The sequence below is a fragment of the Gymnodraco acuticeps genome, unplaced genomic scaffold, assembly GCF_902827175.1.
Source record: "Gymnodraco acuticeps unplaced genomic scaffold, fGymAcu1.1, whole genome shotgun sequence".
NCBI lineage: Eukaryota > Metazoa > Chordata > Actinopteri > Perciformes > Bathydraconidae > Gymnodraco > Gymnodraco acuticeps.
This window is the reverse complement of record NW_022992265.1, coordinates 2394526-2409414: the sequence shown is the minus strand read 5'-3', so window position 1 is coordinate 2409414 and position 14889 is coordinate 2394526. Positions and strand designations below refer to the sequence as shown.

The 14889-nt window shown below is 40.4% G+C and overlaps 3 protein-coding genes across 3 annotated transcripts in view; 1 reads left to right on the top strand and 2 right to left on the bottom strand.

Moving 5' to 3' along the window:
- Positions 1 to 4655, bottom strand: part of stard13b (StAR-related lipid transfer (START) domain containing 13b) — a 68786-nt gene extending 64131 nt beyond the window's left edge. The window contains exon 1 of the mRNA XM_034207134.1: positions 4565 to 4655. The gene's annotated coding sequence lies outside the window, so the exon portion shown is untranslated. The remainder of the gene's footprint in view (positions 1 to 4564) is intronic.
- hdac12 (histone deacetylase 12) lies at positions 4280 to 7468 on the top strand. Its single transcript, XM_034207169.1, has 8 exons — positions 4280 to 4501; positions 4592 to 4735; positions 5067 to 5226; positions 5317 to 5513; positions 5605 to 5755; positions 6414 to 6530; positions 6613 to 6755; positions 6884 to 7468. The coding sequence occupies exons 1-8, from the start codon at positions 4397 to 4399 to the stop codon at positions 6905 to 6907; spliced, it is 1041 nt and encodes a 346-aa protein (XP_034063060.1). The 5' UTR covers positions 4280 to 4396; the 3' UTR covers positions 6908 to 7468.
- A 322-nt stretch (positions 7469 to 7790) lies between these two features.
- On the bottom strand, positions 7791 to 14625 carry trmt9b (tRNA methyltransferase 9B). The gene is made up of 4 exons (XM_034207162.1): positions 14351 to 14625; positions 11112 to 11311; positions 10233 to 10406; positions 7791 to 9868 (listed from the first exon to the last, which is right to left on the bottom strand). Exons 2-4 carry the CDS (start codon positions 11272 to 11274, stop codon positions 8919 to 8921), a joined length of 1287 nt encoding a protein of 428 aa, XP_034063053.1. The 5' UTR covers positions 11275 to 11311; positions 14351 to 14625; the 3' UTR covers positions 7791 to 8918.
- Positions 14626 to 14889: the final 264 nt, after the last annotated feature.

Genomic DNA, 14889 nt, shown 5'->3' with positions numbered 1-14889 from the left:
TGAAAAATCATTCTTTCTACACCTGCAACACTGATAACAAACTGTATTTCTATCTAAGGAAAGTATGTCTAAAAGCAGAAAAAACGAAATAATGATATATGTTTTTTTCCCTGCTGTCACATTAGGCACGATTATGAAACCTAAACCACACTCTGCTGTAGAAAAAGACGAAAACAATTCAAACGTAAACATCATTAAAAGACATTCCAGCAATACCACAGTCTGACTCAATATCTCCGCTGCTTTCCGACTCCCCTTCAGATTCCCTGCATACCGCAGACCATGGGGCAGATGTTCTGCATTATCACTTCTCTCTGCAGTCTCACCTGCTGTCTATCCCAAGAGCTGATCTGATCATCACAGTTGTTGTGGGTGCAAAGATAATGGCGTATATGTTTCCATCATTTAATGAGCAGATATTCAAGAAGTACAAGGCTTTGCGGTGATCTCATCATTTGAATATAAACATAGTACTTAAGAATCAAGAAATGTTCTCCATGCTTTGCAAAACAACTGCTAGCTAATGTTTAAAAAATGGCCAAACAATGGGATATTTATGTAGAGTCAAATGAAGCAATCACAACAGATGAGGAATGTGTCTCTTTTCACTCAGCAGGTGACGACATTCACTGTGAAGCCAAGAATTGTTTAACTGCATTAAAAGGGTGAGATTAAAAATCATTGCTGCAGAAAAGTCTAATTTAGTTCACAGATAAATGCTAAAATGACAAAGGCAACGTAAACATTGTGTCTTCTGGTTTGCGTAGCATCTCATGCGAAATGATGCACACACCCTAATAATATAATATGGTGTTATCATCTAAATGGGGGTTTTCTCTCAGTTTGGCTTATTCAAAAATGTGGTTGACTTATTTGCAGTCCCAAGTGCTTCCTGAGCGTGATGCTTATATAAATGCAGGTTTAGTACTTTATTTCAAACTCAAATTGAGGGGTTTTCTTAGATTGTCCAGTTATTCAGATTTAGTAAACGGTATTGTCTGCCTGACTTCTTTCAGGTTGAATTACTGATAAAATACTAAACCTTATAACTTCGGACGATGAAATCCAATATGATCGGTGTGTCCTTTCACAGACCCAAGAACTACTGGCAACAGCTAAAAGGTGTGAAAAGGTCAGATCATAAAAAAAGGTTTGGGTAAGTGGATATTCTTGGCCTTTATCCTCAATTCTTGGTATTTCATTGGCTAACATTCATGCTTGCTTTCTAACAACACAGAACCCTGTTGTCCCAAACAACAGCCACATTACAAGTTGTCAAAAAAGTAGTTCTAAGGACATTCCCAGACAATGAATGGTGCTATAGAGTCAAATAAGATGTCAGTCCCAGTGGGGAGATGAAAACACTGACAGATAATGATGTAAATTATACTACTGCACAATGATTTCATCGCCTGTTTTCCCATTACACATGTGATTATAGTGGGGGTAATGAGGGGTGATTCAGCTTTTCATGTGACCGGAGGGTTGCCTGCACGAGGCCGTCACCATCACACAAAAAGAGCAGCTACAAATGAATTCCCTCTAACAACAACCTCACCTGCTGCAACACGCTCTGCCAGCTCTCGCAATCCGCCAGCGAATTCCTTCCGCTCCGAGTGGCGAGGTGGAGGGTGAGGACGGGGGTTTTGTGGGCTCAATGTTGTGATTGTGATGTAGTGTAATTGACAGGTATGTCTGATGCACCAAACACCGCCCACTTCCCTCCTGGGGTCGCACAACAAACATGTTTGTTTCCAGGAACCTGAAAATACATGTATGCCAAGATGACAAGGCTATTCAGAGATGACAGGGTCATTCATTTGGTTGAACACATATTGCATGTTATCGATCCCATCGTTGTGTGAACCAAAGAGGAACAATAGGTAAAAAAGGTTGTATAAGAAAAGTCCACATGTCTTTTTCTGTTGAGTTAACTTAAACACTCTCTTTAAAGAGACTGTATTCAGAGGGCTTACTCAAGTGTGCTTGCAATATGTTGCCTGACAACAAGAGAAGAGGTATTTAGATCAAAGCTGAGCAGTTGTCAGCGTTTTCTTTTGTCTTTGATAGGAATAAGATGCAGGGCTGCAAAGCCTTGAAAGCAGCTGCCCTGAAGCAGAATGCTGCTCCCTAACAGCTTACTCTCAGCTGTTTGTATACTACAAATCATGAATACTGTATTTTTAGATTCGTCTATATATTGTTACTGCTGTTCCATGCAGCCATTGGTTTTCGTTGATTTCAGAATGGTACGCTTCTAATTTCACAGATATGCCATGAAATGCCCCCCCCCAAAAACACCCCAACAAAAAATGCGGAAAGATTTAGAAAGGGGGGTAATCTGACTTCTCTCAGAGATTTGGTATGCAGTTTCACACAAATCTGTGATAACACCAATAGAAAACAATAGAAAATGTATATGAACAGAGCTCAGAACCACCCCTCTATCGGGCCATACCAATTTGAAACATATGAAAAGGATTACAAGTTTTAAAAGTGTGAGCTAGCAAAGTTTTCTTAAATGTTTTTACTCGGAGCACTTTTACACGCAAACTTTTACCTTTGCAGACACACATTCAGACACTGACGGCCGGGCTGCCATACAGTGCCGAACTACTCGTCATTTAATCTATGTGAGAATCTTGCTCTTTCACCCACACTGAAACACAACTTTTTGGGGTTCAGCATCTTGCGCATGGACACAAACGGCTGATATTCTAAATACTGCATGACCTGCTGCTCCAACTTCTAAGCTCCAGCTGCTCCAGTTTTATCTTTATTTTGGTTTGACTATACAACTCAAACATGTTTTAAGTCTGCTAAAATAAAAATAAAACGGAATCATGGTGGCTTGTAAAACAATTACTGTAAGTGATTTATAGTGTATGAGCTAAAACATGCAAAAGCAGTGGTATGATCCTTTAAAAATACAAGATTCCTTTTAGAAAGATGCCAAAGCAGAACAGAACATTTACATGTTAATGACTGAATATAACCTCTATCTTCTGCACAAATTACACAATCTTTCTGTCGGAATATATTGGAGTCTTTCATTCAGAAAGAGGGTCCCTGCTCTCCCCTCTCTATTTGCAACGCCCAGCTTTTAACTCTCTAATCTCCTCGTTCTATTATAGGAGATTTCTCCTCTGAAATGTTTTTATATGAACATTTTCACATATTTGTGCTTTTTATAGATGATAATTGTCTTTCTGTGCTTGATTAAGCCATTGTGTATGTGTGTGTGTGTGCGTGTGCGTGTGTGTGCGTGTGTGTGTGTGATGGATCGTTGGAGCTATGTGCAACTCAAGGCATATGCTCGAACGGGAGCTGCCTGGACGCTGCAATCATGTTGCGCACTATCCGTGCTGAGTGTGCTGACTTTTCGTACAATGTCCCACTGTCTGGCTTCCTGCATAAAGTCAAGTGCTCGGCGCAGTTGTGGCGAAATGTCGCTCCTCTGTTTTCATTTAAACAGCTCCATATCCGTTAGCGCAGCTAGCTAGCACCAGATGCTAACAACAACAATGCACGTAAGGTCTCTCTCTCTCGCTCGCTCGCTCGGGCCACACATACACACACCCTCCCGGTCCTCCCAACAGCCAATCGGTGCCTGCCGGTGAGCGTGGAAGTGTGGTCTGCCACAAGCGGGCGACAGGACCAGGCTGTCAGCATCAGCTTGTAGATGGTATTTTAAACTCGATGCGCTCTGAAACTACGGGGCGGCCGAGGACAAAAAATACACATGCGTTAATCGCGTTAAAATAATTAGTGGCATTCATTTTTTTTTTGCGTTAACGCGTTATTAACGCGTTAACTTGACAGCCCTAATTATAATGTATTCGTTGATTTCAATGTTGTATTGTAATCTAAATCTGCAAAGTAGCTAGTAACTAAGTAACATAATGTGAAAATACTCAAGTGAAGTACCTCAATTTTGTACTTGTTATTTCTTGCACTATTTGTATTGGGTTTATCTGTTTTATGTCCATATATTCATGTTGCATTGTTGGAGGAGCCTTAGACTTAAGTTTTTCATTGCCATATCTACACTGTAGTGTCGTATGTGACAAAAAAGGCTTGAATCTTGAATCTAAATACAGTACTTGAGTAAATGAACTTACTTACATCGCTGGTGTGACCCTAATATAATATCAAGGTCAATCTGATGCATTCGGAGGGAGATGAAAGAATAAAGATGTCGGAATTACACCGTGTGTGTCCACTCCCTCACAGCAGATGGCAGTATTACAGAGGGAAAACACTTTGAAACATCCGTCAACAACAAACAGGACACCTTCAGCACGTTTGTAGCTTGTTTCATAACACCAAACCGCACAACACTTCCCTGATCTATGTTAGCGAGTTATTTATATATAGTGTAACGCCAGTCAGAGAAATGATGTGCATTAAACAGATATTTTTGCGAACATATCGCTTAAAAGTCGGACAAGTGCTCGGTACAGCTTTAACTTCCAGCAGATGTTTTCATGGTGAACAACAAGTAAGAACTTAATATTCATAAAAATAACTTTTATGAAATGCAACTCAATGTCTCCAAACTGACCTTACAGTGAGCCTTTGCACCTTGCAGGTATCACGTGAATCCAGCGCACTTCCCATCATTCATCACAGCAGGTATGTGTGCGACCTCCCTCCCAACCACAGGTTTCCTATGGGCAAGTTTCCCCGCGTGCTGCACTTCTTAATCAAAGATCAGGTGATCACAGAGGAACAGGTGAGCAAGGCATTCATATGTTAAACTACGAAAACACTAGTGTCCATATGTCATAATTATTTAGTTCTGTAATGGTACGATTGATTGATGATGAGAAATAAATCTACCTTTTAAGACAATTTACACTTGATAATAATAGGATTTTAATTTTGTATATATCATTGTGTTAAATTATTTTTGTTTTGGACAGTTGTTAGAAAACGATGTGTAGATATGTGAGACTCAGTGGTTTTACAATGGTTGATCATTAATAAAAAACATTGTAAAACCTGTTGCTACTGCTGGAAACAGTACATTACCCTGTTGATGTAAATGTCCTTCTTCACAGTAGGTGTGGGTCCCTGAAATTGCCTCTAAAGAATTACTCAGCTGTGTGCACACTGAGGAATACTTAAACGACTTCTTTATTGGGAAAATCAATGAGCAGGAACAGAGGAGGACAGGTTTCCCCTGGAGTGAAGGCATAGTGAGGCGCTGTCGATATGAGACAGGTGAGAAGAACATCTGACAAGTCTGGGCGATGTAACATCTCAACGGCCCCTAGAGATCACACCACATGACAACCTCTCTGTGATTGACAGGTGGGACTGTTCTGGCTGCTGAGGTAGCTCTGCAGAGGGGTCTGGCCTGCAGCACAGCAGGAGGAACACATCATGCCTTCCCAAGCTACGGTTCAGGGTATTGTCTCCTCAACGACTTGGCAGTTGCCGCCAAATACCTGATGGGTGTCTCCTCGCACAAAAGGAAGATTCTGATCGTGGATCTAGACGTGCATCAGGTAGATTTACCGTACCTCTACTTTTTATTTTCTCATACTATTATATGCAAAACTTGTCTTTGTATTTGATCAAATCTTTTGAATCCAACAGGGTGACGGCACTGCTTTCATTTTTAAAGAGGAGCCGTGTGTGTTTACATTCTCAGTGCATTGTGGGAAAAACTTCCCCCTCCGTAAACAACAGAGTGACCTAGATATCAGCTTGGATGATGGGATGGAAGACAAGGAGTACCTCTCCACAGGCAAGTGACACATGACATAATAATACATATGATGTGTTCAGATTAACCAAATAGTGTTGCTGTAAAGCAGGGGTGTCCAAAATACGGCCCGGGGGCCAAATGCGGCCCCGGGACATTTTGAATCGGCCCACAAATTAAACTTGAGCTTTTCATGTATTGTACTTATTAAATATATCTGTAAATATATATTACACAGTAGTGTTCACGTGTTAATAAGCCCAATTTACAATAAATTCAGTCAATTCAATTTGAAAATATGTTCTAACAAATCTAAGTCGATAAGAAAAAAGCCCAATAACTTATTTACATAACAAACTTGAAATATACCCTTCCTATTTCCTCTTATGATAATCAATCTGGGACTCCTGTTGTAAGGGATGAGCTGCTAACAAATTAAATGAAACTCTCTGGAGAGCTGGGATGTAGGCTGTTTATTTTTCTTAAAGCAGATTCAAGTATCAAGCATAATTTACCTACTTTTGATTGATTTTGCTAACTTATAACTTAACTTATAAGCGGCAGTATACCTCACCTCTAATATTTTAATGTATGTGGCCCTCGGTGATAAAGGTTTGGACACCCCTGCCTGCTGTAAAGTCACTAAATCTAAATAAAAAATATTGTCCGAATGAAGTCACATGCCGGATGTTTTAAACAGTGGAGACCCACCTCCCTTTGCTGCTGGAGACCTTCCGCCCGGACCTGGTTCTGTATGACGCCGGTGTCGACCCTCACTGGGAGGATGAGCTCGGGCGGCTGCGTCTCACTGACCAAGGTGAGTGAGGATTTGACATCTGAGGATTTCCACCAATACTTAATTTCTGCATGTTTTTTGATTGACTGTGTGTATCTATCAGGGCTGTATCAGAGAGATCTGTACGTGATGAAGACTGTGGTGAGCAGAGGTGTTCCCGTCGCTGCCGTTATCGGAGGAGGATACTCGAGAGACAACGACAAACTGGCCCTCAGACACTCCATCCTCCACAGAGCAGCAACTCAGGTACACAACACATAGATGCTATACCAGAAATTAACCTTCTCAATACAGAATTGTTTACCTAACTTTGTACACTTTGTCATGACAGCTTCATTGAACATGATATTGTATTAATGTTCTTCATATTTCAGGTTTGGAGGGACTGTGGAATGTAAAACCTTCATGCCCCGAATCCAGAAGACCCACAGAGCCTCACCAGTAGTGCAGTGCTTCTCAAAGTGTGGTCCGCGGACCACTGGTGGTCCGTGAGCGCCCCCTAGTGGTCTGTGAGTATATTGGTAACATTTCACATTTTAAATAAATGTAAGTTTTCCGCACTCTTGTGGGAATATCTCCGTAATGGAGCGAGCTTAAGTTTCAATTGATTGCATGATATAGCCCAGCGCAACACCTTCATCACACATGTTGCCACTTGTTTGTACCATTTCCAGGCGATTTGTAATCTGTTCTAGAAAAACGATGTGATTTTGGATATTTGTGGAGTTAGGTGGTCCGCAAGTGTTTTTTTTATTGGTTAAGTGGTCCTTGGTATGAAAAAGTTTGAGAAACACTGTTTTAAAGCCAATGAAAATATCCTTATTTTGAAAAAGCATATATGAAATGTAACTAATCATCTAAATCTGCAGCTAGTAGCTACTAAATGCGTAACATAAATGTACTGGAGTGATATAATGTCTATATTTTTGAAATAATAAATCTGGTGTTCTCTATGTTAATATGTTATCCAAGTAAACACATTTCATGTTTATAAAAAAAGTATTCTTTTGGAGACTATGTTTTCCACTATCTGCTCAGGGCTCTGCTAATGATATTTGATTGGGGGAGTGGCTGGTGATGCTCATGCAAGTGATTACCTAGAAGTGATTATAGAAAGTGGTTTGACTTGCTGTTCACCTCATCAGGATACAGTCTCATTACTTCTATAGAAGCACTTCACGGTGTCACACTATGTGCTATTGAATTATGTGGTTGTCACCGATTAAATATGTACCAAATATGTATGCTTTGGTAAAAAAAGTAAATGCAACACAACTAAACTCATGAACAAAAATATTTAATAAAGTAAAACTCAAAAGTATTTACATCAGGTAAGATAAGACATCAAGGTACCAGTGTCAATTCAGAACATACACAGTTGGTCCACACATACTGTACTGTTACGGACACGCACAGTCCTTGGCATAAATAGGTACATTAGTACGTTTTAAATTTCACCTATTTTTATGTCATTCACTGACATCAAGCAGTGAGATATTTGTGGTACAGTGCAATGTTAATTCACAGTATATCAGGCAGTTGATTTTCTAAAAGATACCAGTGGTATAGTTCAGCTTGTTACTTCCACACAAGACAGTAAATAACTATTTAAAACATCAAACACACACACACACACACACTGGCAACGCATTCTTTGAATCAAAACGCAACAGGCAAATGCACAAATGTTTTGGAAGATATTCTTCAGGCTCTTCTTATGATAGTGTTATGAAAGATTACACAAGAGCAGTTTACACAGTTCTATCAAGAAGTATAATTGCTGCAAGTTTAGCTCATTGTTAGATTTAAGGAATGTCTAATTATAAAATAAAAAGACAAAGAAATACAAACTTTCCAGTGTAATCAATTTAAAACATTTAAGAGTATGGTGGAAGAGTATGTATATTCTCACAAAATCTTAGTTGGCTAATATAAAATTCTAAAGAGAGAAACAGTGCATTTCTTAACATATCTCTTGCAGAAATAATAATACATACAAATAAAAGAGTTAAAATCACTAGCAGTAGCAGCACTGGAGCTCACTGTGGTTTGATAATAAAAATATAATTATAATTTCTAAAAGAATGCTGGTTTCATATAATACATTTAAAAAATTGGAAAAGTTTACAATAATAGGCATTAAAAAGTAAAATACTTTACTGCTGCAAAACTATTAGTGAGGCCATGTAAACTTTTTCAATGCTAGATATGATTGGTTCTAGGACAACGGGAAACTAATAACCTAATAATCACAATTTCCAAACAGTTAAGTAAAGCTCTGCCGTAGTGGAGTAGTTTAGTGTTTGTTGTACCTTCAACAATGTCTACATTTCACATGAGTGTAATACACATCATGTGTGAGAGTGCTGAAACTTGAGGCAGTTATGCAACAATAAAATCAAGTTAAAATTATATTTTACATATCTGAACTTTCTCTGCCACCACACACCAGTTGGCATGATCAAAGTAGGTGTGTTTGACAAGAAGCTCATCAACATGCTTCTCTATCAGCTCGGCCAGTTCTCCCTCCCTGAAGACGTGATAGTACCTCAGGCAGGAGCCCTCCACCTGCCTCTCGCTCCCCTGAGAACTCTTTGTGCTTTCATGCTGCTCTTTCCCCTGCAGCCCTCCTTCACTTTCATCTGAAGACTGCTTCAGGTGCTCCTTCTGGAAAGGAACCAGATCTGGCAGGGCCAGAGAGCCGCACTCCTGGGCCAAAGACACTGAGACACTCTGGTTTTCTGGGCCGTTGTTGTTGCCTCCAGGAGCATTTTGTCCCTTGTGCAGGTTTGTGACAGAGTCAAAGACGTCCTCCTCCGATCCGATCACAGACGTTGGGGAAAAGAAGCTCGAGACCTGTTTGATGAGGCCTCGTCCTCTCCCCCAATGGCTGCTCTTGTTCCGCTCGTTCTCACCTGTGGGCGAGGATAACGTGCTCAGGTCTCTGGAGGATGACCGTGAGATGGATAAGCTCCCAAAGTCGAACACAGAATCCAGAGACCTGGAGAAGAACCACAGTCTCTGTGTGCTCTGCTGTGGCGTGGTGCAGTGTGGCGTGGTCAGCTCTTCTTCGTCTGCTACAGAAGATGTGCTTCTAACCTTCCTGTGCTTGTCGGCGTTGCCTATGGCTTCGCTCACACTCTGAGCTGTGGCCCTCTTTCTGGGTTTGGCGGGCTCCCTGTCCGTGGGCGATTGAGGGTTGGGGTTCCAAGGAACAAAGATGTCTTGTTTCTCGAATTTACGACGTTTCTGCTCCATGGCCCACACATAGATCATGATGCGTCCGCCCACTCGCAGGGTGCGAGCCATCTCCTTTATTGCTCGAATTCGACGCTCTTTGGTGGACAAGTGATGGATAACTGTGACAAAACATGAATTCATCAGAATGAAGTAGGATAATGAGGATGCATTTAATTAATGATGTTTAGTCACATTCAGCTCTTGCAGGCAACAAAAAACATTCTGTACACTGTGTTTAGCACACAACTAATAAATAGTGTGGGTGTCTTATTACACGCTTTTGTTGGAGGACACACATTAATTATTTCAGACTGTTTTCTAAGCAACAAAAGCTTGTGGTAAACGGATGTTTAGCATTATTTCTGACTTCATTTAATTGTAGGCAAATAATGGCTTCAGCAGTAAGGGTTAATGCAAAATATGAAGGGGTGGTTTGTTATTGAGTGGGAGGAATCACAAAAGCTCCATGTGTTTATGCTTTACCTGCAATAGAGAGCACAGCGTCGAAGCAGCCGTCTCTGTAAGGCAGATGCAGCCCGTCGCACATCTGGACCTCGTGACCTTGGCTCCAGGCAAAGTCCACCAGGGGGCGACAGACATCGCATCCCATCTTGAACACCTCCTTGTTGATGTGGAGATACTTGCCATTGCCACAGCCTACCAAGGACAAGACAGTGAGCTACAACACTAGCGGCTGATCAGAAGATTATCAGTGGTAGAATAACATAAAAATGCTCCTTCCCTCTCCTTAGGAAAGCCAGTTTTATAGTTACTTAATTTGTTTAAAAGGTCCCCTATTCTACTCTTTTCATCACTATATTATAGTTCTGTTATATACAAAACATGTCTCTGAAGTGTTTGCCTCGAAATACCAAACAGATCATGCTTTGTAGCATCCCATAAACCCCTCTGTTTCAGCCCTGTTTCAAAAGTGCTGATTCTGTGTTACTTTAGATGAAAATAAGGAGCCCCTCTGAGAGATATTTGGTCAAAACAAATACACAATGGTGCTCTAGGAGGAGATTCGGGTGGTAAGGTGGGCGGGTGTTACCTTGGTTGGTTATTGGCTAATGGTTACACAAGCCAAAAACAAATTATGCCATCAAAACGTGGCCAAAATCTGATCAGCTCATTTTCAGACAGGTTTTTACATAAATGGATCAGGACAAAAAGAGTGGGAATCTTTTTTCCTAAAAACTTTCAGAATCCTTTTACACAGAGGGGACACATATTTATATATAACAGACATGAAAAGTAGATTTAGCATAATAGTCGACCTTTAAAATAAGCAACGACAAGGTATTATTGATCAAGTATTGTGGGATTGCTAAGAAATACATCTCGGCTTGAGATGACACCCACCAATGTCAGCCACGATGCTGCCCGGCTGCAGATCCAGCAGGAACTGTTGCACCTTTGGCCAGGCTTTGTAGCGGCTGTCGTTGAAATATGGAGCAATCTTGTCATAGACGCTGTGCACATGGTCTCTCTCGAGCTGACTGGCAGCCTCCTCCATCATGTTCATCCAGGCAGCCTCATGCAGACGCCTCACAGTATCATGTCTGCAGGGATAAACACATCTCTAAAATAAGCATTCTCTTTCAGTAGGAAAATAAAAAATAGCAACGTCAACTCCCCAAAGGGAACGGCACATACTGTAGGAGTCCCACTCTACTTTTCAAAAGGTACCAGTGAGGATGCTGTTCCCATCCCACAGAGCACTCAATTTCCACAGCAGCTCTGTCAAATTGTTTTAACAATAACCTAGAAGCAAAAGGTCAACACATAAATCCTATTTTTTGTAAACAAGATGCAAATCCAACAACAGTAATGTCATTGTGAAAGTTTATTTTCTTATTCATGGTTCTCATTTGCCACGTTTTATACTGTTAGTTTTAGTCAGTGTCACAAGCATCCGCTCACATTCTAGGAATCCCTTTCATCTAAGCTGAGCCTCATTGATTCTGAGTAGGACTATCAATCCTCCCTGGAAACCAAGATATCTGTGTGGATGGATTTGGTCTGATTAGATCATCTAAGGTTAATAAAGCACAGCATAACCAAATATCACTTTACTTAAGTTGAGGTTGTAACGTTCATTGTAAAATGGAAAAATATGTTTTGTTTTCTTTGATACATAATTTTGGCTAATTCATAATCATTTTTTTTCAAATTGAGAATTACTGAGAATAAACATTCAGACTTTTATGACGTTCATATTGTAGGTGACTCATATCATTTCAGAACTGATTGCAAATGTGGGCATGAAGTTATTGTGATGTTTGTGGCACGTCTGTTTTTCACAGCTCCCACTGCAGCCCTCTCAGTTTATTAGGATGCGGCCCACAGCTCCTGCAGTGCTGCTGCGGCTCCCCAAAGCACTTTGTGTACAAAGAGTTTTCCTATGTTATTGTCCAAAGGATAACAGTGTTTCATACAAAAGACATCTCAGATGCAAAGTTCCACTTGACCTGAATGGTTATGTTTCATAATGTATTATCAGGACGTTTCATTGCTTACTGCATCATCATTTCATGCAAAGCAAACCCACACCAAAACACAATTTACATAAAACATTGCCAACAAGAGATTTTAAAAACAGATTTGGACAAATGCACATGGTGGCAAAGTCGGATAATTAAATCAAACTGAAATAATCTTAATAAGATTGCCATGCTTTGCAGCATGGCATCAGTTGGTTTGAATAGGCCTGCAAAAATATAGCAAAATGACTATTTATTCAAAAACGTTGACTTTTTTTCATTGACATTTGAAAGTGTGTGCTGCTGGATATTTTTGCTTTTATAAGATTATGTAGACTGGGCTACATATCTCTAGTTTTATCCTGAAGTTAATTTGGTCTGCAAGTATTGAGGGAGATATCATTTAATTTGTAGTTATAGTTGGAATTTGATATAGTAGATCATTGGTCGACTCAACTCACATCATGTATGTAATGGATTGGAGTTGTCAGTGCCAATCAATACCAGGATGCATTATATCAGCCATCATACATCTGCCATAGATACTAGTATATATACTTAAGAAAATAATTTACATTAATCTTGTATTTCACTGGATAATACAATCCACCTTATTAACCGTATTAAACTCTGCTCACGGTTGTTTCAGTTCCCTATAGATAGCACCAAGTTAAGAGTCGACAGTACATCAATATCTACCTCTGCTTTAAGTCTGTCTGCCTGTAAAGAGACTCACAATATCAAATCTAAAACAGATGCAACCTAATGAGCCAGTGCACTTTGATGATGAGGTTAGCCAGAAAGAAAAGCAATCAGACATTTCCCCTCCACCTCTCTTAAAATGTATTACATGGATATGCCCTTGAATGTAATACCGCCTAGTGCCTCTTTGTGTGCACCAGTGTACACAATGAATACTGCTAGGATCATTAACAGCAGGATATTAGTAGCAAAGGCAAGCACAAAGGGGATACACAAAAGGCAAATATGTCTCTTTATAAACTGATGGCGATGTGGGGCAGATATCCATTGCCAGGCTTGTCCGTGTACTCCTTTGTTGGTAAACAGTGTGTGTGCAGCATCTCCTCTTCCTTCACTCAGTCCTATTTCTGGACCTCCATCATCTGCTTCTCCCAGCCAAGTGGAAGGAAAACATCCCTTATGTAATGTTGTAATATGGCCTCCTAGGTGCTCAATTTCGCCTGAGTTTCTCGGCTGCTCACTAAACTGTCACAGTCTCGGGCTGACATTATGTAACTGGCAGCTGGGAAGCCTCACAGCACTGCCTCTGACTGACAACGGGAACTAAAATGTAATCAGAGTATACAGATTTGTCCAAGGTATAGGACATTCAAAATCAGCCATCACTTATATAACATTTGGCTTTTGGATTAAGCTAGCTAGAATCTCAAAATCTCATAACTAGATCCAAAAACAGATATTTTTAATTACAAAATGTTCCTGAATCCCTGAGACCTTAGGTCAGACCTCAGCAGTGCTTAAATGGGATTAGTGGTGTCATTCTGAATAGACAGTGATGCTGCCAGCTGCCACTAACCGCTGCATGAAGAACCACAGAGAACAGGTTTACACATCAACGGTTTGCCTGCCAGGCATTAAATCAGTTAATGACTGGACATTAACATGTGGTGAGAGGTAGTCTGGTCAAATTAGACTCCCCTCACTGCTGCATCCATCTATTATTCTCTCCAATTACGTGTTTCTTAAAAAATATGCCTACAATACCGAGCTAATGTATTCATAGGCTTTAGATGTAGAGCCCAGGTAAGGGTCAGACAAAAGTAACACAATTAATTCAGAATATTATTGTTTGTCCATTGGAAACATATTTCAAATATATACAAAGCCATACATGTATTGATTCTATTCATTTTCATTTTAATAATGGGTAGGCTATTAGGACTTGCACTAGGCTACACATGAGCTTCTACTTGCCCCATCAAAGTTTCTTACATCAATTAAATTGTACATTCAAATGTATCCAAGGTCAGATTTAAGACAAACCAAAATATAATTAAATCGTGCAATTACTGCCAATGTTTTCATATCCTCTCCTGCATCCTTGTGATTATACGCCAAACAAGCAAAGCCTCTTACCGTAGAGTTCAACGGGTAAACCGCCGTGCAGTGATCCGCCAGGAGCGCCTCGAGGCTCGGGTCGCTGGAGGTAAACTTCCCTCTCTGATCTAGACCATCGATCTGCCAGGGTCACAGGCACGCGCTCCTCTCGGCGGTACCGAATACATTATCAACAGCATCGCGAGGAAGGATAACGTGAGCGGAGAGAAGTGACTGCCGTATGTTACCGCCAACTGCGGACTGTCCGCCGTACGTTATCAAATCCATGGCAGATTGAGCTCCACACCTGTCAAGTGAGGTGGGAATTACAGCAGGACTTCCGGTAAAACGTTTCAAAAATAAAAGCCTCATTCGTGAAAGAGTAAAACATTTCCATTACACGTGTTGCGTGTGCTAACCCCAAAAATGACAAGGCAAGCTTCCTCCAATAACACTAGAGTTTACTTATTTGTATTTCAGTAAAATAATATTGATATGTATGGGATTAGTTTTGTTTCATAAAGATAAAGCAACACTTTCTCAGCATCAAGCAAAACTAAGAGTTTAAGAGAGAAAAA